The sequence below is a fragment of the Triticum urartu genome, chromosome 3 (assembly GCF_003073215.2).
Source record: "Triticum urartu cultivar G1812 chromosome 3, Tu2.1, whole genome shotgun sequence".
In the NCBI taxonomy this organism is placed as follows: domain Eukaryota; kingdom Viridiplantae; phylum Streptophyta; class Magnoliopsida; order Poales; family Poaceae; genus Triticum; species Triticum urartu.
The window spans coordinates 354,513,200-354,536,542 of record NC_053024.1 but is presented as its reverse complement, the minus strand read 5'-3'; the positions used below and the strand labels follow the sequence as shown (position 1 = coordinate 354,536,542).

Sequence of the window (23,343 nt, the reverse complement as noted above, 5' to 3'; positions counted from 1 at the left end):
TTGGTCATTAACTACAGCATAGATACAAGTGTTAACAGCTCGCTAGTAAAGCTACAAACAATACCAGATATCATAATCTGTTACCAAGGGGCAAACATCTAATCACACAACTAACACCATATATGCTTTCCTGTATAGCTTTTTTGTTCTCTTCCTGTATAACTTTTTGTATAGTTTTCTTTTCCTTTCTTGTTCACACCTATTTTGTATTCCTTTACCCAAAATTAATAAAAAATACGCAGCAGAGTCCTGCTGTTTCCCTCAAAAACACCATATATGCTTACGAATACTGCAAATAAGCACACCCTCTCTTCCTACATGTCCAAAACTTTATCACTTCCCCTCCTCAATTCCTAACAATCCTAAGAGGTTCCCTTTCCTTCCCCAGCCATGGCGCTGCTGCGAGATAGCACATAGCCACAGCTGAAATGTCTGCCATTTGCATGTAGACCGTAGGGGGCGCAACAGCAATAAATCAATGATATGTCAGCAGCATTAATTTAGCATAAGTAGCTCCCATATTAGACACCTCATTTTGGTTAGACGATTTCCTTTTAACCAGTATTTGTGTTTGTTAAGCTTCATGCGCTAGCCAACGCAACCAAAAGTCCTAACTATGGGAGATGGATAGCATGTTAAGCTTCGTGCAGTAGCAAACGCAATCAAAAGTCCGAACTGATGGAAAGGGCTAGGCAATACACATATACACCTCAACACCCCCTCTCATGTGTTTAGCGGGAAGTCAACACATGAAAATAGACTCAAGAGGTATGGCTCAAGAGGCCTATACGTGGACATGGAGGGGGGCAGCAGAAATTTTTGGATAAATTGTGAAAGCCAGGACTTGAACTCAAGACCTTAGGCCCTGATACCATGTTAAGCTTCATGCACTAGCCAACGCAACCAAAAGTTCTAACTGTGGGAGAGGGTACTCCAATAGTCATCTGGAGAATTATTTACCAAGGAGACATGGGCTCAACCAGCAGTATAGTTTTGGCTAGTCCAGAAAATCAGCCAGGATTCCATTTAGTCTTTAGTATTTACTAAAAATAGAAGAAATGTACATAGTTTGATGTCGCGGTTTCTTTTTCAGTGCGATGTGGCAGTTACTTTCGAGTGCTCATCATTGCCCATGTCAACAATATGCATCATGCATATCCAATCATTTCATCAATTTAAGGCATTATCTCACAGAGAATATATTTTTTACTCAATTGAAAACCAGGCAGCAAGGAAAAGTAAACTGAAAATGTTAACAGTGACAAATTCACTTACCATCAATAAGGTGATCATCACTAGACGATGGCCCCTCCTCAGAGGTAAGGTAATGAAAAACAGAATTGTTTACAAGATTACAAAGTGCTACAAAAACACCAAGGCAGAATTGTGCGAGTAGAAATAGTCCAGGGATAGAATAATGCCATAGGCCAATAGTCTCCCATATTATCGTATCCTGCAAAATTGACCAAAATAAATTTTCACGAACTTCAATAATCAATAGAACTTGGATAGCTAAGTCTGATACCTTCTGAAATCTTTTGTTGAAGAATGTGAATGCCACATTGAAGACATATGTGCTTACTGCCCAAAACAGGATAAACACTAGGAGTGACCCATTCAACCGATGCATTTGGAACAAGGAAGGGAAAGCATATAAAATGTATCCAACGTATGCAAGGAGACCAAAAGCGCAAATACTAGTGAAGTTGAAACTCCATAAGGAAAGGGCAAGAAGCAAAACCTGCAACAGTCATCAATTGTAATCTCGAATAAGATGTTCTTTCGGTTTCTCTCAGACACAATGAGCAAAAGACAATTGCTTGAATTCAGAAACAGAAGTTAGAATATAACTGGAAAGGATATCCATCACTGCATCCAAGAGTACTATCATTTGATAAACTGCTCATTATTCTGTTTTGGCCTTAGTAGGCAAAGTTGAGCCCATATCCTGCATGACCTACCACCCAAAAGAAATTTACACGTGTCTCATGCAACTGGTATCAGAGTGGTTAGTAAGCCACAACTAAGTCTATAGTTGATTTACTGAATCATGCTTGTTGAACAATATTTATTTGAAGTTTATGAACGGAAACCAAGGGCATGTACAATGCTAGATGCGTATATGTGGATGCTTAAGAGAAAGTATACAGCCACATCATCAATCACTTATGTAAGCTTTCATCAGTTCAATGCTTCTTTGTATGTTCTTGCATGATTTTCTTATTTATTATTTGGTGCTAGTTATATGCATAAGCACTTGCTAAGCACCAGTGCCTAATCAACCAGCCATGCGACACTAATGGCACAAAAAAAGGTTTATTTTGCTAAGTCATCTCCAGGCAGCTGCACTGTGCATGTGCTTAGCGTGAGAAAGCTCATGACCACTATCCGCGGCAACCGTGCACGGATATTATCTCATGCTAATAGCCGAATGGATGAATCATGCTCTTGCCCTGGTAGAAACACAGGCAATGTTATTCTGCACATTTGTGAGGGGTGAGGAATTGCATACCCCAACAAATATAAGAGTGGGAACTGCAATTAATATGCGAAAGGAAAAGCATGGACTGAGCGAGGAAAAAAATAGAATACCGGAAAGCCATAAGTGAAGAAGTTGATACTGAATGTTCTGAAAACTGAACCCCCTAGTAATACATTAGCATGCCTTCTGCCAGTTCTGAAGTAGAAAAGGTTCTTTAGCAAGAAAATACAGTATAAAATGGTAAATCTAGATAAATAGGGGTGGTTAGAAAGAACTATCGCAAAAGTTATTCAGCTTGGCAAGAACATACTACCATTTAATACATTTCGAAATGTGTATGGCTAAGTATATTGACCATAAAAATGAAGGAAGCACAATTAAAAGGTTTGATGAATCAAAGAGAAAATTGTGTAAGTTACAAACTTATACTGCCAACATGAAAGTAGTTTTAGCACCTACAAAAGCTGCTGACTTGGACATGTATGACATAGTACACGGGCATTAGTTTCCCCTTTGGGTGATTAACATTTCTTCATTGTCATCACTGCATTTGGCACTAATTGCATTCGGCTTGCTAACCTGCCAATAAGGTAAAACATGACCAGTACAAATAGATGGGATTGCACTATCTAGGTAGGAGAGGAAAAGGGACGAAACAGAAGAGGTAGCAACAGGATGAAAAAAACGCCCAATCTGAAAATCACGGAGACGATTTTAAGCCCTCCTCTCCCAGGACTGCCATGGTGGCAGTGCCAGCCATAGTCGTTCCCCTTATTCTATCATTTACCCATTCATGCTGCCATGAGGACGCCAAGGCAAGCATCCGTGCCCAGTGCGCGCACCCCACTGCGAGAGAGCCACGCGTCGAGCCACTCACTCATCCGCAACCATGAAGGACGGCACACACGACGCTGCGAGGGCACAGTGCATCACCTGAAGCAGCACAAAGGTTGTGGAGGAGCAACTCCACCTTGCTGCTACAATGTTTACAGCACAAGTGTTGAAGGAACAACTTCAACATGCTGCGCTAGATATCGATTTAGAGGCGAATGTAGGCTGATATGGCAGCAAGAGTTCAATCCAGAACTCCTAGAGCACAAGATCTACTCCAAGATCTTAGATAAGAACAACAAGTTCTATTATAGGTAGTGGGTACATAGTCTGGGTTCAAAGTAGAGGTGAGGACCTCTATTTATAGGGCTTTGGGAAGCCTTCACATACTTCTACTTATAGCTGGGATACTCTAGAAAACATTATTTAAGTTTCACCATTCTACTCATAGCTACTCACAACTAAAAGACTAGAAAACAATAGGTAGGATAGAAAAGAAAAGAAAAGAAATACTACACTAGAGTGGAAGTATCTAGAAGTACCCAAACAGATCTGGCATGTGTTTTTCTCTCTTCTTCTTTTTCTCTCATCTATTGTTCCTCATCATTCTCCCCTGGTTGTTTGGAACTCGCCCTCGAGTTATCGTCATAGAGCGCTTCTTCTGGATGGCAGAGAGTCAAGTCCGTGTCGAGTCAACCATGGTCTTCGGTTGCATGCATGCAGCACCAACAGCTTCCTTGGCGTGCAAGGACTAGGTAGTTTCCTAGTTATTTCCTGTAGTTTTCCTTAATGTTGAGGAACTTGACTAGAAGTAGACTTTAGCTGTGCAAGCAAGTACGTAGTAGTTGCTAGGAAGGTGCTTTGCATGGTCGTGGTAGTAGTCCCGTAAGTGACATGCAAGTACGTACGAATTTCAGTGTGTGTGTGCTGTGTGCACGTCCAGCCCGGCCTATAAAAGGACCCGGCTCCTTCACTTGTAATCAAGCCAGTTCAGAAGCAAAATCATTCAGCTTCCACTAGTAGTACCACCGTGTCTCCTCACTAGTACGTGAGTGTGTGTGCTTGGTAGTGTTCGTGCTAGTGATCCTCGTCCAGATATTCTGCTCTTTAGTCTGGTACTAACTAGTCTGTAGTTCGATCCCAACGGGAGAGCTAGCTAGACTGTAGTTGGGCTAACAATTGGCATCAGAGCCTTAGGTTATGCCGAAGCATAGGCCGAAAGAAGGCGTCGCCGGCGACGGCTCCAAGACCGCTGAGCAGAGCTCGGCTGAGGAGGCCCGTGCGGCGGATGCGGACGCGCTCGCGCTGCGAGGCAGGCCGGGAGGCGAGCTGGGTGCGCCACGCTCCATGCGAGACGTGGGCATGTCCAGTACCTCCTTCCCTCTCCTCACGCGGACCAACTACCCCCCTTGGTCGCTCCTGATGAAAGTCATCATGGAGGCGCGGCATATGTGGAAAGCCGTGGAAACCAGCAATGTCAAGTATGAGCAAGACCGGTTGGCGATGGAGGCGATTTTGCGCTCCGTCCGACAGGAGATGGTGCTCACCTTTGGCGCCAAGAAGACGGCCAAAGAATCATGGGACACCATCAAAGACTCTGCGCATCGGCGTGGAGCGCGTACGGGAGTCGAAGACCCAGACCTTGCGCCTCCAGTATGAGGAGATCCGGTTCAAGGCCGGTGAACAAGTCGACGACTTCGCCTTGCGGTTGCAAGGTCTTGTCACCGAGCTCGCAACGCTCGGCGATCCCATCGACAACAAGATGGTGATTCTCAAGTTTCTCCGCGTCGTCCCCAGGCAGTACAAGCAACTGGCCTGGTCCATCGAGAGCTTGGTGGATCTCTACACCATGACGATCGAGGAGTTGGTAGGGCGGCTCAAGGTCGTCGAGGAGCGCAGAGAGGAAGCCAACAACCGCGTCGGCGGCGAACTACTGCTCACCTGGGAGCAGTGGGACGCACGCCTTCAGCAGCGAAGCCGTGATGGCTCCTCTGGCAGTAGGGGAGGGACCGCCACGGGAGGCAGAGCGCGTGGCAGAGGCAGAGGCCACGCCCAGAGCGGCGGCGCCAACCGCGGTCGTAGACGGGGCCAGCCCAGCAACAAGGTGGACCTGGGCGACTTGGCGGCAATGGCGACCGGAACAAGTGCCGCTACTGCAACATGCCGCGTCACTGGATCCGGGATTGCCACACGAGGAAAGCCGATGAGGCAGCCGCGGCAACGGCAAACCTCGTCCAGGCTGACGTGGACGGTGGGCCAGCAATGATGTTGGCAAGAGTCGAGCCCGTGCAGGAGAGCTCAGCGTCTCCCGCGACCACGGCCCTGACAACCACCCATTCCGTGCAGGAGGCACGGAGCCCGTCCACGGGTTCCATCCCTTCAGTGACAGCCCACACCCCGACAACGACGTTTTCGGGGCCTGTCGACTGGGAGGCGGTGAAAGCCCGGGTGTGGGGGAACCACACCACGACGACGGCGTCCCCGAAGACCTCGGGACCCGACGAGGTCAGGCAAGTTGGCGCGGCAAGGACGCATATGGCGGACCATGCTCCGACCATGATGCTTGCGACCATCGACTCCGTGCAGGAGCGCACGGAGACTCAGCTCAGCCACACCCCGACATCGAAGTGTTCGGAGTCCACCTTGTTGACGGGAGATGGCTCCCCGACAACGGCATGTGCGTGTGGCTACGTCTTCCTCAACGAGGAGAGAGCTGTGACCACAACCACGCTTGTAGGAGACAAGCAAAGTGAGGGTTGGTTCCTCGACACCGGCGCCATGAACCACATGACTGGTTCGGTCTACGCGTTCGCGGAGCTAGACCGCTCGATCACCGGGAAGGTGCGGTTCGCGGACGGTTCCGTGGCGCAGATCCACGGGCGCATGGCCGTCATCTTCGCCGACAAAGGGGGTGATCACAGGGCGTTCACGAACGTCTACTTCATCCCGGCGCTCAAGAGCAGCATCGTGAGTATCGGACAGCTCGACGAGGGCTGGTTCGACATAGGCATCCGCCGCGGTGTTCTCACCGTGCGCGACCAGCAGAAGAGGCTGCTCATCGAGGTAACCCGCTGGCCAAACCGCCTCTACAAGCTCTTCTTTCAATCCGTGCATCCTGTGTGTCTTGCCGTGGGCCATGTCTCCGACGCGTGGCGTTGGCATGCCCGGCTAGGACACCATCACTTCGACGGGTTGCGAAATATGGCGCGAGGCAACCTCGTTCGCAGGGTACCTCACATCGAGCACGCCGACGAGCTGTGCGACGCGTGTCTTGCCGGGAAACAGCGGCGCCTGCCCTTTCCTGAGAAGGCGCGCTATCGGGCACAGAAACCCCTGGAGCTTGTTCACGGGGACCTCTGCAGCCCAATCATCCCAGCAATGCCAGGAGGGCGTCGCTACATCCCGCTTCTCGTCAACGACTATAGCAGGTTCATGTGGGTGCTGCTCCTCGCCTCCAACGACGAGGCGGGGCAAGCCATCGTCAAGCAACAAGCGGTAACAGAGGTCGAGTGCGGCCACAAGCTACCCGTGCTACGCACGGACCGTGGCGGCGAGTTCACGTCGGCCACGTTCTACAAGCACTACGACGACAAAGGGGTACAACGTCACCTGATGGCCCCTACTCGCCACAGCAGAACGGCGTCGTCAAGTAGAGAAACAAAACAGTGCTCGGGATGGCACGCTGCATACTCAAGGCAAAGCAGGTGCCGAGCACGTACTGGGGGGAGGCCGTGCTCACGGCCGTTTTCATCCTCAACCGCTCTTTCACAAGGAGTGTCGACGACAAGACGCCTTACGAGGCGTGGTATGGGAGGAAGCTCGACATACGCTTCCTCCGCACCTTTGGTTGCGTCGGGCACGTCAAGAGGACGCGCCCTCAGCTGAAGAAGCTCGACGACAGGAGCACCCCGATGGTGTTCATGGGCTACGAGATGGGCTCCAAGGCGTACAAGATGTACGACCCTGTCGCGAAGCATGTGCATGTCTCGTGTGACGTCATCTTTGACGAAGACACGCGATGGACTTGGGAGGCGTCGGGGGAGTCCCCAGCAAGCAGCTCCTTCACCGTGGAGTACCCGATGTACTCTACAACCCCGGGAAGCAAGACCCCGGGAAGCCCGGCAGGTGTGGATCCGGGAACTGCAACCCCAAGAACACCGTCCCCAGGCACAGCATCCCCAGACACCCTGTCGTCAAGCAAGGTGGTTCCCGGGAGGCTGTTTGCAACCCAGCCAACAGCAAGGTTGGGGTTGTTCGACGCCGACGATGGCGTTGGCGCCCCCCACATGTTTCGGCGCATGGGGGATCTCCTCGGCGAGGCTGCGGCAACACCGCAACAGCCCAAGGACGAAGACATTGATGACGACGACGTCCTGCATCTGATGGCCGGCGAGGAGCCAACCACGTTCGCGGAGGCCGAGCAAGAGGATTGCTGGCGCCGCGCGACGAGCTGGCGTCGATCAACGACAACGCCACTTGGACACTCACCACTTTACCTGTTGGGCATCGAGCCATCGGGCTTAAGTGGGTGTTCAAGGTGAAGGACGAGCACGGCGCCATTGTCAAGCACAAGGCACGCCTCGTCGCAAAGGGCTATGTGCAGCGTGTAGGAGTGGACTTCGAGGAAGTCTTTGCTCCAGTGGCAAGGCTGGAGTCCGTGCGGCTCATCCTTGCCGCGGGTGCTCACCACGGGTGGGAGGTACACCACATGGACGTCAAGTCGGTGTTTCTCAACGGCGACCTTAACGAGGAGGTGTACGTCTCCCAGCCTCCAGGGTTCGTTGCCAAGAACCGTGAGCAGGGCGTGTACAGGCTACACAAGGCCCTGTATGGTCTCCGGCAAGCCCCAAGGGCGTGGAACACTAAGTTTGATGCAAGCCTCGCATTCCTTGGGTTCTCACGCAGCATTTCTGAGCATGGCATGTACTCGCGTGGCACCGCGAACACGCTGCTCATCGTCGGCATCTACGTCGTTGATCAGCCGAGGGCGGGCGCTTATCTTTCGGCACACAGGCAGTGGCCTGTGCACAGGGAGGCTCCCAATGCCAATGGCGGTGTCCGGCGCTGATGGGGCAGGGTCGCACTGGCGATGTCTGCTTCAGGGACGGCGACGTTCGCCTCTCTTCTTCACCACCAGCCAGACCCTGCACGTGCTTCCCACGGAGGACGTCGAGACCTTGCAAAGTTCACATGGAGGACGCAGGGGAAACGGCTTCAAGGTTGTGGTGGATGTTGCAGGTTGGTTTACGTTAGTGTGGAGTGACAGCGGACGGATCTGTGTCGGGTGACAGTCTTAAGGTGGGAAGACATTCCATCCATCTGCTAGCACCACTCAGGCCTGATATGGAGTATTGGCTGGCACAACTATTCAAAGATATGTCATCAAGATGGTGACTGGAGCAGCACTTCATGTCCGGGGTGAAAACTCTTGTTCTGGCCTTTATTGGTCGGGCTCAACAGCGACGAACTTGCGTCGTTAGCGTTGTCTCCTTGCTGATGTGCTGGCCTTCATTGGTTGGTCTCAAGAACCCGAATGAAAATCCTTGTCAACAACAGCACGAGGGAGAGCCAAACTATTACTATTTCATCTAACTTGAATAACCAAGGACTGAATTTGACTATGGATTCTGATAACTCGAGAAGTTTTTATTTGGTTATGATCCAAAAAGAATTTACCAAAAAAGGCTTTAGCCCCGCTTTATACATAAAGCCATTATCAACAACCACCTGGCACAAACGCACACCACTACAACACATGCACATACCCAAGGCAGGAACATAGGCGCTGAGGCGCAGCAACACCACCCCTAGCACTACACGAGCACCCGAGGACTCCAACCATGAACACGCCACCGTGAAGAGAAGAAGCCGCATATGACGAACCGAGGGCTCCAAGGCGGCACCTTCAGGAAGTTACGACACCTAAGTGCCGCCACCGCCCGATCCAAGGATCAGAGTTTCCCCTAGAGCACCACGCCGAGCAATGAGAGCCGCGAAAACGCCTTCAAGAAGGGAGCGAGCTTCACCGCCGCCGGTTTGTCCGAAGATAGATCAGGTTTTCACCTCGGCCAACACTCACCGTCACCGAATGCCACACCCCGGCTGCCAAGCCACCCACACGGCCATGACCACCGGGCAGCACCGAGCCACGGGCTCTGCCCAAGAGCACCGCGCTACCACCACCAAGGCCGCCGCCCCGGCATCCAAGACCTAGACACCACCACACTCGAGACCCACCGCTACCCCAACCAAAGAGACGAGCGGAAAGGCCCCGCCTTTCGCACCCCTAGACGACCCCCAACGCCGAGACCCAATAGGCCGGCCGAAATTGGCTCCCATCGACCCGTCCGGCCACACCGAGCACGAGACGAGCACGACCCTGCAGCCAGGCACGGGACGAGCACGATCCTTCAGCCGGGCGCGAGATGAGCTCGGTCTTGCAGCCGCTCGCGAGACGAGCATGGTCCTGCTGCCACGCGCGAGACAAACTCAGTCCTGCTGCCGCGCGCAAGACAAACTCAGTCCTGCTGCCGCGCGCGAGACAAACTCGGTCCTGCAGCCGGGCGCGGGACGAGCTCAGTCCTGCAACACCATGCGTGAGACGGGCGATGGACCGCAGCTGGGAGAGGACCAGCCCTTCGACGAAAGTAGCGCACGGCGCCGAGGAGAGGGATTGAAGGCTGAAACAGTCCACCTGCAAACGAACCGACGCCGACGGAGAAGCTAACCGTCGTAGCAGCCGGAACCGCCGAGTTGCCGTGTAGACACCAAGCAGCAGGGAGGCCACCATACCTCCCTGCGCCGCCGTAGCCCATGACAAGAGAAGCCACCACGCCGGGCCGTTGCCCTAACCCGCGCCGCTCACCAAGACCCAGCCTAGGTCCGACAGAGCAAGCAACCATCGACCGCACCTCCGCCCGCCAGCCCTGCCGCCAAAGCAACAGCAGACGCGCCGCCAGGACGCAGCCACCACGGCACCACCAGCCATCCCCGCTGCCGCGCACGGCGCTCAGATCTAGCCGCCAGCCCCGTCCGACCGCGTCCACCCCACCACGTGTCTGGGCCACCATGACGACACCGGTCGCAGCCAGCAGCCCACCGTGGACCACGGCTGCTCCCCGCCGCCAGACCTCGCAGATCGGGCGCGTGCAGCCGCCACACCCAGCGAGGAGGGAAGGAGAAGAACAGAGGGCACCCAAGGAGAGGCCCCGCCGCCACCCTCACTGGAGCCTGCCCGAGTTTCGCCGGCGGAGGGCCTCCAACGGCGACGAGACGAGTAGGGGGGGAGGCCCGACAACGCTCTAGGGGAGTCACCCCCCATGTCGCTAGTGGAGGGCGACGCGGGGGTGTTTTTTCTGGGGCATTTATCCCTTCTTGAAGGTGTTGTTGTGGACAAAGTTGACTAAATCATAGGTGTTAGATTCATACCTTGTAACGGTTATGACATAGTTATCTTTGTTATGTTCTGCTTGTTCATGACTTTAGTCTCGTTGCCTTGCATCTACTTCAGCAAAGATAGATGTGTGCATCACAATAATGCAGAGGCCAGGGGGTTCAACCTCCTCGAAAAGAAAGGCAAATCAGGGTAGGAGAAGAGAGTTTAGGACTGAAGGGCACATAAGCATGGAATTGTTAGTGTCTAACCCAACTTGATTAATCTTGCTTTTCTTGATCTTGTTCGCCATCAATTCTCAGTTTCTCTCGCATTGTACTTCAAATACAGGAGGCTCCAAAAACTTGTTTCACGAGCTCGACAAACCTGCCAGAATGAGTGGAAACTTTTTTCTGGGCAGATTTACATAACATGGGTTTTCAGTTTAGTAAGCAGATATCTTAACCCGAAACCGATAGTTTGTAATATATTATTGGTACTCAGCATCTTATGTGAACAATCTGCACACTTCTGTTCCAGCAGAGCAACCACAACGAGCAAATCTGAGAAGATCACTTTAAAGGGGAGACAGATCAAGCAGTAGAGCCTGTAAGCAAAACAGAGGAACCAAAAGTACAGGCACACCACAAACAGATGAAATTAAAGAAATATTGGAGCAGATGGGCTCAACTACCAGATATCATCACAATAACTGTTTAATGCAGAAAATAACGTCGTTATAGCTGAAATAAAGTTTATGTCCTCCTAGTCTTTCAGAGATCTTGGAGAAGCTATGACGGTGGTGAGGAAGAAGACTGCAGGGACACAAATTAGACGAAGCAGTGGCAATGCTGGCTGAATGAGCAGCAGTGGCTGCTAGTAGAGGCGACAGGAGTTGGTCAGGGAAGAAATGGCAAGTGTATTTATTTTATTTTTGGGAAACTTACAAAAGAGTACTTGCTTTATGCAGTGTCATTTTCCATAATAAACTCTGATCGCAGTGTCATTTAGTAACTGAGCTCCTTTATGGTGTTGTTTCTCTAATTTCATCATCTGTGGTGTTACTGAGCTAATTTCCCTAATTACAAAATATAAAATAGCGAGCATGTTCCGCAGTTCAGGAAATAAAAAGTGGATAATTCAATGATTTTTTAATGTACAAAAAAATTCCATACCGAGATTGACGAACCAAAAATGCATTCCTAGAAGGGAGAAGGTCCTCTGTTAAGCTGTCGTTTTCTAGAGACATTAGACTATCCATTTCTTGTATGTCTCGCTTGAATGATGACAGCTACAATGAGAGAAAAAGAGCATTAGAAGGCAAAGATCTTTTGACTACTGACATGTGAAAAGCCAAAGGCCCTGAAAAGTGATGGTAGAGTGTAACTGATTCTTCATTAAGCGCTGGTAGACTGTAACTGATTCTTAATTAAGAGGACTAACGCAAAGTTATTTCTAATGTTACTCCCTCTGTAAACAAATGTAAGACGTTTTATTTACAGAGGTAGTATATTCTATCATATGTCACTTCACTTTCCTTTGTTCATTCCATGGTTTTTAAGGCATCGCTTAGGCGCTCAGGCTGCAGCTGAAGGCATCCACCTTGGAGCTTTGAGGGATTTGGAGCGTCAGTTAGCCGTAGCCATAGGGCGTCGCCCTAGGCCAGGGAAGTCATCACAAGAGCATCGAGCGGAAAACATGAAAAAGAGATCAAGTGGGGATTTGCGCGCGGGGATAAGAAGAGAAGGCGGAGAGAGAGTGATGCTGACCAAACAACTGACAACCAGAAGTCTGAACTAATGGAAAGGGCTAGGCAATCCACATATACACTTCAACAGCCCCCTCTCACGTGTGACGCGGGAAGTCAACACGTGAATAGACTCAGAGGTATGGCTCAAGAGGCCTATACGTGGACACAAAGGGGGCAACAGCAATTTTTGGACAAATTGCGAAAGCCAAGACTTGAACTCAAGACCTTAGGCTCTGATACCATGTTAAGCTTCGTGGACTAGCCAACGCAACCAAAAGTCTGAACTTATGGAAAGGGCTAGGCAATCCACATATACACTTCAACACTCTGCACCAGGGAACTATCAGGTACAAAAATAAAGTAGAGGTTGGTCACAGCCCTACTCTCAGGAAAGATATAATTACTGCACCGTATAGCAGTGAATTAGGAGGCCGCTCAGGTCAAGGAGCAACTTATCAGACTCAAACTCCTCTTCCACTGGTCTGGCATGAAACAAGATGTGCAAACCTTCATTCAGCAATGCACTAGGTGCCAAACAAACAAGCCTGACCACACACAATACACAAGCCTCCTCCAAGCACTCCCTATACCTAAATCTGTCTAGACCCATGTCAACATGGACTTTGTGGAAGGACTGCCATTCGCAAACAATAAAGATCTCATTTTGGTTGTTATGGACAATTCACTAAGTACAGTCATTACATTCCTCTAAAGCACTCCATCACTGTTATATCTCTTGTTGCAGCCTTCACTGACGACATCTTTAAGTTGCATGGCATTCCCTCACCTTGCGCATTAAGCGCTTAAAAGGTGAAAAGGGGCAAGGGTGCCTCACCTCACCTCACCTTACCACCTTAAAACCCATGGCTCATTCTAATTTAGGCCCTGTTCGGGACGGAGGAAAAGCATAGCAAAAGTAAAGAAAGTTCATTCCTGAGGAACTGTAACAAGTTATGGTATGCGGAAGGCAGGAATAGCCTTGTACCAATCCTTTGGAAAGTTTCTTAGCCCCGCACTTCCAAAGGCTGATCAACCATGCACTTTGGGACCCACATAGAGTTCAAAATAGGTAGCATGCATGCATGCTGGGGCATGTCTAGACCTGAACTCAAACAATGTGACATAGAAAAATTATCCAGTGAGACCTACTTCTGTAGATTTCCTGGGCTATTTTTCCTGCATTCCAAACACCACCAGCGGTGTTCAAATGGTGTATTTCTATCCCTATGTTTTACACCTTGTTTCCTTTCCTATTCCTCCATTTTGTCCCAATCCTATTTTTTCTTCCCTTTGATCCAAATAGGACCTTACATGGTGTATATCCATTATGTCCATCCAAACAAACAAACACCACCACTTGTACTGGATGGAACACATACCACATTATGGGTAACACTAGGCACTACATAATCCAACTAGTTTAGTTGCTACACTGTTGTGGTTGATCCTACATTGGCTAAGCTCTACCTTACTTGTAGCCTGTGAAGTTACCACTTCAATTTGCTGGTACAGTATTCATAAACTTGTTTCAACCATCTTACAAATGCATGTTGACAAGCAACAACACTTCATCTCTAATCAAATTAAACATGTGCTAGAATAATTTAAAGAAGATGGCATTCCCGTTATTGCTTGAAGCTATGTCCCCGTATGTAAATCACTAGCCCTCTTAGAGCATCTCCAACAGCTGCATAAAAGTTTCGCGCGCTAAAATAGTTTTAGCGCACCACTGTAGCACTTTTAGGGCGCCAGACCCAACATTGATTTAGCAGATGCCCGAAAACGCGCGCCCAAAAAAACACGCAGTGCAAATTGTGAAGCGCGCGCAATCCGGCGCCCCAAATTTGCAGCTTCTGATAGCGCTTTTTAGCGCGTGCCCAATCCTTTTTTGCGCGTGCACTATTTTACAGCTTCGGCTGGAGCTGTCCGACGCCCAAAAAACCCAAATTTTAGCGCGTGGAGCAGTTTTTGTGCGCCTGTTGGAGATGCTCTTACTTCACAGTTATCTATTCCTTTTACTATTTAGACTACTGGATGTTAGAATAAATAAGTCGACGAGAAGAAATGTTTTTCAAATTGGTTGTACATACATATTTTTTTAATAAAGCACGAATTGAATGAAGTGGCAACAATGGCATGAGTTTGCCATTTTACAGCCTCTCCAAGAATTTGGTACAATTTCATTCTCTGGAATTCTATACACGACAGATACTAAGCAAGTAAGCTTGAAGCATCAAGAACGAGCAAAGAAAAAACAAAGGATGATCAGTATCACTGCCAATATCATGGTTTTACCATATGATTCAAAATATCCTCACACAGTGTGTGCCCACTATATTATATTTGAGATTCTTAGCTGCTTACCATGAAGTAATACACCAGAAGAGAAATACCGGAGGACAGCTCAGGCCATTCTGATTTTGAAGAAACTTTGAATAGACCAATAAAGTCAGCAAATGCTACCACAACATAGGGAAACTTGACACGCAGTTGGTAAATATAAAGAAGAAGAATGCTGAAGACTGAATATATCTCAAGTAACCTCCACCACCTTCAGAATGCATTGCAAACACAATTTAACAATTATCAACAAATGTGCAATCTCAATATAATAGACTAATTGTTCACAGCAAAGAAGAAAAAGCAAAGATGGAGCTTACCGGAAAAGACCAAGAAAGTTACTCGTTAAGGACCAATCCACAAGACCGATGCAGCTAAATACAAAGAATGGCAACGAAATCCAAGAAGGGTGACTGATACTGACAATTAATTGGACAGCAGGCAGCAACAAACAGCACGCAACCCGAAAATGATAACCTGCACACAGAAAATGCATATATCCATTAGGCAGTAGACAATGGTAAGTATTGAACTTAAGTTTGTACAGTTCTTCAGTACAGACCTATGGTAAGATAAACAGCTCGGCTGCATCCTTTCTAAACAGGCATATATGGACTAAAACATTGCAAGAAAAACATATTTTAATAGCAAACGAAGTAACATCATTTCCTAGTATATGAATGAATGTATTTCACAAAACAGTTTGAAATCTCCTATTACACAGTCCAGGAATATAACTATCATTTATTTAGGTTAGTCTGACTCGATGCACAGTGCACCACATGCTGACCTATTTGCTCAATGTCAAAGGAGAAGTTGAGCCAACATGAATCTTGATGGATCCTGCTTCCAAAGACTTCAACCAAAGAAAGGACAGCAGCAGATAGCTGTATGATAAGAAAATAGATAACAGATGGTGATTCCCAAGGCTGGTCCCTGCATCAACTATCATGATTAAGTGCAATCCAGATATTGCCTGCATAGGAGGCATATAGAGACAGTTGTACTCATGGATATGAGCAGATACATGAACATGAACACAACAAAAGTCAATGCAAATAACGGAGTCATTTAAATACCTTGCAAAACCAACCAGCTTCGCCCACCAGGAATGAGCCACAATCCATCCCTTTCCCTCAATTCCCCATATTATATGAAACGTAACTTGAGCCAAAATGACAACTGCTGAGTAAATAACTGTACACCAGTATAATAGGTACAGCCTCCAATTGTGAAATCCTTCCAGATAAGGATAGAACATTAGTTATCCAAGATGTGCAGAAATAAATAATGTAGATGTAGATTATATAGATAATACACAAAGAAAACAGTTTCTCATGTGAAAGTTGCAACCAGACTACGTATCATCTTTGAATTCAGTACTCCCTCCGATCCAAATTAATTGACGCAGCCTCTATACAATGTAGCCCAAGGGGGCAAAAATATAGTACAAACACAAGGAGATTATGACCACAGGTCAATTTACCGGAGACTAGGAACTAATAGTACCTTAATACACCCCGCCCCCTCCCCAATGGAAAGCATATGTCACATAAATATCCGAAATCTGAGTTTTGATAGCATTAATCTAGAAAAGGTGTCAAGGAGAGTCATGACATCTTCTACAATCAAACCATGCCAAAAGAGGTCCCACGATCAGGGAAAAGGACCAGAAGCAAAGGTTGATGGACAAAAAGGTTGTGGACTTGCGCCATACATGAACATGGTATAGCAACGGACCTTAGTGGATGCAACAGAAGGGACGATTCTAGATAGAAAAGACGTGAAGCATGCATCAGCTCCTCGGCCTTCACAAAAACAGCAGGCATAGCTCACCAAATTCTCTGCCACAACAAGACCATCGCAGAAGCAAAACACAAGCAGACCACCAGCAATAGCCACACACAAGAGGCACAAAGTAGCAACAGCCCAAGTAGTAGCAGGCCCAACAAAAGTCACCATGGAGCTCTTATAGTTGCAAAGGCAAACAATGGTTAGTGACACTTGATGAAGATGCCCAGACAGATTGACCTCCATGATGGCCCAGAGAAGGCAAGGTTGATGAAGACCACGACCTGTAGATGGAGATGAGACACAATGGGTCATGTTCCCTCTCCCTGTCACAACACCACCAGTCAATTACCATCAGTAATGACAAAGTCCCAAACCCCTGCAGCTGCCAACACCTTGCCTGCACTGAATCGAGTACCCATCGCTTTGCACTGAGAAGCAGCCTCATGATGGAGCCCCAAGCCTGAGCTTGGGCGCTAGTGCCACAGGTTCATCTTGGTAAAGGAGTATTAGTATAGGTCTAGGTCTCTTTTAAGTAGTCGTATTAGTCTAGGTTTCCTTCCTTGTACCCCAAGTCTACTGTGCTATATATTTGACCCACAGGCTATGCAATACAACTAGGTTCCTCCTCTAACATGGTACCATGAGCCCAGGTTTAGGGTTTTCGGCATGCCGCAACGCACGCTCTAATTGGAAAAAATCCAGTCTCCACCTCTCTCAATCGATCTCATCACTCTTCTTCCATTGTACATCGTCATTCTCATCGAACATTTCCTGAATGCGCCACCCATCCACCGCCAACCCGATTTCCTCACCCGGCTCATTTTCATCCATCAATCGAGCCTCCTCTGCTTCAGATCGAAGCCACGTCCAGATCACAGGAGCCGCTAGGCGATCCAGCTTCCCGACTCCATCGTGCACAACCAAGAGATCGAGGTCGGCATGTACCAGCCATTAGCTTCTCCATGGGGCCTACTCCGTCTAGATCGGGCCAACGTTGGGCCATCTTCTTGCCTACTCCGGACCTCCTAGATTGACGCGCCTCTCACCGGCCTTTGTTGAAGCCTGCTCCCCTCAGATCGAGCGACATCGCCGCCATCGAGATCTCTGACCACCTCTAACACTTCCTCGCTGCATCGCACGCTTGTGCTGCTCCGCCCGGCACCAAGTTTCCCCAGCCAGCTGCTCCACGTCTCGGAGGCTAGTTGGTCTACTGCATCACGCGTAGGCAGCTCTAAGAGACAGCGCACTCCCTCACTGTTGTTCATACCACCCCTAAACGAGAGCTCACTGCCACTCAGACACGTGACATCGCCACAGTATCTCCCTTTAGTCCCAACCACCGACGATAGCCTCAGGCTGATCTGCCCGACTCCTCCCCATCTAGTGCTACTACAGCTTCCAAGTGGCATCGTGCACACCCCTAAGCTCGACGCACACGTCTAGCATGCCTGCCTTCTCAAGGACACCACCAACGCTTGCACCATGAGTTCCCTCTTGGATTGGGCTGCCTGTATCGACCGCGTTACTCTACCGCCCCTTGCACCACTGCCATCTCCCACCAAGCCACTGCGATCCACCCTCTTCGCCGCCTCCCCATCCAGTCTCGGAGCTCCACTGGCCACCCTTACCGCCACAGTCGTCGCCTACTCCCGCAATGCCTTGGCCTGCTTAGCACCTCCCTGTGTGGGCTTCTTCCACGCTTGTCGACAGGCCACTAGCCTTGCCTGTTCTTTTGACCAAGTGTAAGTCATTCCAAAATACAATCTTTAAAAAAAGAGCAATTACAATGTCCTTGCCGACGGGCATCGTTTCTCTCCCTCGGTGGTCGGTGATTCTTGACGGTGGTCGTTTCTCCGACTCTGTCTCACACGTATACCTTCCATCAGTGTTGGGTGCTCGTCCGCTAGTTGATGTTCTTCGGTGCTCCTCGCCAACATCTCACCTGCATGGCCTCTTCCGCCGCCTCCCCTACAGGCACAACTGCTCCTGCATCATTGTCTTGCATCTGTTTTCTATTTTCCGTCAAATCGTTATTTGCCAGCCTTCTTTTCTTTTCTGATCCTGGTCAGCATAACTTTTGTTGGCCTTACCGTCCTTGTTGTCTTCTATAAGCCTGATGTCTACGCCCATTTCCATGCCTCCGAGCTTCTTTTGCCGCCGGTTTCTTGGGCTATAAACTTTTGCGCTTCATTCTCTTGATGTGCATCTTCCTTTGACAACCCATCAAATCTTGTATATTCTCCTTGTTGAGGTGTATATGTGGATCGCCTAGCCCTTTCCATCGGTTCGGACTTTTGGTTGTGTTGGCTAGTGCATGAAGCTTAGCATGGTATCAAAGCCCAAGGTCTTGAGTTCCAAGTCTTGGCATTTGCAGTTTATCTAAAAATTACGGTTGTCCCCTTCTATGTCCACATATAGGCCTCTTGAGCCATACCTAAGTCTATTCACGTGTTGACTTCCAGCGTCACATGTGAGAGGGGGTGTTGAAGTGTATATGTGAATTGCATGGCCCTTTCCATCAGTTCAGAATTTTGGTTGTGTTGGCTAGTGCATGAAGCTTAACACTCCTGATGTGTTGTCTTCCTCTGATGAGCCATCTTCTCGTTATCCCTCTTTGGATTGACTCAACGGGTTTTTGAAGATTCCTTGCTAAAACGACACTATCAAGACGCGGATTTTGGAGTTTCATTATTTTTGTTTGTAGTGTTATACTTTTGCAACCACTATTCTATTGCATACACTTTGCATTTGAGGGGGGGTGTTAAGGAGTATTAGTATGGGTCTAGGTCTGTTTACGTAGTCCTATTAGTCTAGATTTCCTTCCTTGTACCCCAAGTCTACTGCACTATATATTTGCCACATGCGCTATGCAATGCAACTAAGTTGCTCCTCAAGACATTTGCCACTGCCTTTGAGGGCGGGGTAGTAACGCGGCAAATTTGTCCTCGTAGCGTAGGAGGGCTGTGGTGAAAATATCCTTCATGGGTAAAGGGCTCAGTGGTAAGTCTCTGGTAATGGCAGCCATGAAGATAGGAAGGTAACAAAATGGCAAGATAGAAGAGGAAGCATGTGGAACTGATGGACAGGCCACTGTCTTTTAGTGCTATAATCCACATTGTGTTTTGCCACTGCCTATCACCTAGCTTGCCTATGCACGCTTAGGCATTCTGATACAAAGAGTTGCTAGCAGGGCTGTGAGAGGTTGGACGACATAGAACCAAGAGGAGGAGGAGCAGAATGGTGAGAGGTCACCCGAAAAAGGTGAGCAGCAAGGCTAGGAGGTCACACCGGAGGAGGAGCGACAGTGGAGGATTCGGGGTCTAGGAATACAGTGTGTGTCATACTCCTCTCTTTCCGCGACATAGCTAATCCGGTACAGCAAATTATGGAACCCTAGCATGCCAACCCGGTCTAAGTCGTCTATCTGCTCTAATCTAAACTGTCCATCTGCTCTCCTCTATCTCTTTCTCTAGCATGTTCCCTTCAACACACACATCGATGGCGACAATGGTCGGCGCTGCAGCTCCTCCTCCACAGCGGCATCTCGTTCCCCGGCGCTACAGCTCTTCCCTGCAGCCACATCTCCTTCCCTGCCGCCGGAGTACCTCGTCGGACGCCTAATAGTTAGTGTGTTGTCTGGTTTTATAATTGATCGGAGAAAACAGATTTTGGCGTGTAAAGTTGAAGTTTTCAAAGAATAAATCGAGGACAGGGTACACCGCATTACTAGCCATAAGAAAGAGAATTTATTTGGTACGAGAAATACTAGTCTCATGTCAATAAGAAAAAAATGAATTTGTTCTTACGCTTTGCAAATGCATTTTTATAGAAACACCTAGATACCACAATACAAACTATCCACAGCAAATTAAATAGCATAGGAAGACACTAATGTAAAGTTAAGAAATGAATATTAAGTTCGTAACCACACATGTCTATAGTAACTTGATTGACAAGAGTTCGCAGTTATAAGAAAAGGATTATTAACTTTTATGTTGTGGTGCTGTAGATTAGTTCTTCAAACAGTATATGGATCCAAACAAAGTGTAGTTTAGCTCCAAAGAGATATATTGACAATACTTAGCTAACGTAGAAAAAAAAGCTGGCATACCTCTCCTTGGAGCAACAAAGCGGATAGCAAAGAAGATAACCATATTAACAAGAGAAATCAAGCTCCAGTCAAGTAAGGAAGCTGCAAAAAAAGGTACACATTGAAGGGTTAGATCAAAAAATCCATGTTAAAGCTCAAAAAGGTTTCAAGTAGTTATTGTATCCAAACATCCAGAAATAGGTGTGTTTTCAAACCAAAACAAAGCATACCAACCACTCAGCTACCTAGCAATCCATAAGGGCATCTCCAACGCCCGGCGCTTAGCACCGGCGCCAGGATTAGAAACCTGGCTAATTGGCAGTTTACGCCCTGAATCCCATCGTCGGACGTAGCGTCGGCGCAAGACCTGGCAGCGAGCGCTTGATTGATTCTCTTCCCATGCGAAGCTCCCGGCTATTTTAATTTAGCCCGCAGAATTAGCACCTGCCGTTGTAACCTCAGGCGCTTAGGCATTTTTTATGTTATAAAATGTATTTATTTTCTCTATTAGCGCCTCCACAAGCATGTACCATTGCAGATGCCCTAAGCAAGCCTTATGTTTCTAGATTAAATTATCATGACAAATTCCAACAACTAAGTCTTCAAACCAAAAGTGTGGGCACCGATTGATCCCAGAACATAACTTTGTTGTCCTTTACAAATAGGAGCTATCGTATATAAGCAATAAGTATAACAAGACCCCAAGAAGAGACGAGTGGCATAAATATGAACGAATCCATCTTGCAGTGGAATTTTACTGTTTCTTCTTTTGCCATTCTCCCGATTGGCCAATAGACGCCGTATGAAGTGGCAATATCAAATTTTATGCTAATCCGCATTTCAAAAGGGCTCGGATCGGCAGGGGGGAAGAGGAGCCGCACCTGTCAGGAGGAGCAGCGGTAGCAGACAGCGGCCGGCGCACCCACCTGTTCGCCACGCCATCTCGAGACGGCAGCCGCGGCCGCTCCTCTCCTTTCGGTCCAACTAGTCCGATGCCGGCAGCATCTCGCGAACCGAATCTTGCGCGCGGGGAGAGAGATCAGGATTTTAGGACGATTAGGGAAGGGTGGCGAGGGGATCTTACTAGGTGGGTTTATTTTCTTTTTCCTCTTCTCTGTTTTTATTTGCCTATTTGTGGTACCTGGACCCGGGTGTGTGTGCGCTTCCCGTGCTCCATCCTAGCGTTGACCATCGGCTCAAGAGTGTGACTTTTGCCCGGTGGTTAGAGCATCTGCAACCGGACGGATGGCTTGTCCTGCTCAAACCCATCCCAGATGCTCGGACATAACGCAGATATCCAACTCGTATCTGAGATAGAATGTGTCTGTCGCGTTTCTCCGACCATGTTCCTCAAAAGAAAAAGTACGGGTTATGTTGAATATATGAGCAAATCATTACGAGATTTAATTTGAGTAAACAGTAAATAAATCATGACGACGAAGACAGAGATTAAACTAATCGTGCGGACTAGCATAGTAGAAGAACATATCATATCTAGGGCATAGACTAGAACTAAGAATTCTAGCACGATCTCGAACAAAGAGGACAAGATCACATACGGTGCAGCGGGGGCAGAACCGCCGGCGTTGATATTGTCGCCCATGTCGTTGAGGAAAAGGTCGCCGAGGTCGGGGAAGAAGTCGTTGACGAAGTCGTCGCTGCCAGATGTCGCGCGGATGCGCTCCCCAAAAACCTGATCGCCCCTCTCCCGTACAGGATCATGAGAGACGGGATTCCGAAGGCCTGTTGTCCCTTCTTGTGATGCATGCCGAAAGAAGGGATGGAGAAGACTTGTGTGGCGGCGCAATGATCTGGAACGATGGTGTGAAACCATACGATGCGGCGGCGGCTAGAGTAGAGGTCTGTCTGACTATATAATACGGGTCGAGTAAGTCGTGGGAGTAAACCCCATGTCCGAGTCACGATCCGAAAGAATCAGAAACGGTTCAGTAATTAACGTGTCCGTTAATTATTAATTAATGACTCATTAATTTTTCCAAGTAGCAAAAATATAGACAACATGCATAGCTCTGTCCTCGGCTTGGCTCAAACCCGCAACCTGCGGCGCGTCGTGACGAGGCGTGGCGAGCGAGGAGGAGGAGCACGCATGTAGGTCTCCTCTTCTCATGCTCATACAAGTGGTAGAATAGCTCGCTGATACGTCCATTTTGCATTATGCTTTTATATCGATATTTATTGTATTATGGGTTGTTGTTACACATTATAGCACAATACTTATGTCTTACAAGGTTTACATGAAGAGGGAGAATGTCGGCAGCTAGAATTCTGGGCTGAAAAATGAGCAAATATTAGAGAACTATTCTGCACAATCTTAAAAGTCATGAAACTTCACAGAGAATTATTTTGGAATATATAAAAAATATTGGACGAAGAAAGCATCAGAAAGGACCCACCAGCCATCCCCTGGGAGCGCCCCTTGCCTTGTGGGCCTCCTGGCAGGCCTCTGGTGTCCATCTTCTGCTATATGATGTGTTTTGACTTGAAAAAAATCATATGGAAATTTTCAGGACGAAGCGCCGCCGTCCCGAGGCGGAACCTGGGCAGAACCAACCTAGGGCTCCGGCGGAGCTGTTTTGTCGGAGAAACTTCCCTCCGGAAGGGGGAAATTGAAGCCATCATCATCACCAACGATCCTCTCATCGAGAGGGGGTCAATCTCCGTCA

The 23,343-nt window shown here is 48.5% G+C and overlaps 1 protein-coding gene across 6 annotated transcripts in view; it reads right to left on the bottom strand.

Moving 5' to 3' along the window:
* LOC125543974 (piezo-type mechanosensitive ion channel homolog) overlaps positions 1-21,853 on the bottom strand; it is a 47,528-nt gene extending 25,675 nt beyond the window's left edge. Inside the window, exons 1-11 of one of the 6 annotated variants that reach the window (XM_048707485.1) lie at positions 21,541-21,852; positions 20,905-21,103; positions 20,681-20,761; positions 15,855-16,014; positions 15,566-15,711; positions 15,096-15,252; positions 14,800-14,986; positions 11,861-11,976; positions 2,593-2,677; positions 1,526-1,741; positions 1,276-1,453 (exon numbers count right to left, since the gene is read on the bottom strand). In XM_048707485.1, the coding sequence (XP_048563442.1) occupies positions 1,276-1,453; positions 1,526-1,741; positions 2,593-2,677; positions 11,861-11,976; positions 14,800-14,986; positions 15,096-15,252; positions 15,566-15,711; positions 15,855-16,014; positions 20,681-20,723 (1,288 nt within the window). In that variant the 5' untranslated portion in view covers positions 20,724-20,761; positions 20,905-21,103; positions 21,541-21,852. Of the gene's footprint in view, positions 1-1,275; positions 1,454-1,525; positions 1,742-2,592; positions 2,678-2,937; positions 3,062-11,860; positions 11,977-14,799; positions 14,987-15,095; positions 15,253-15,565; positions 15,712-15,854; positions 16,015-20,680; positions 20,762-20,904; positions 21,104-21,540 lie in introns of those variants that run through there. The other 5 variants (XM_048707486.1, XM_048707484.1, XM_048707487.1 and 2 more) reach the window with 5 other exon arrangements.
* Between the last annotated feature and the right edge of the window lie 1,490 nt (positions 21,854-23,343).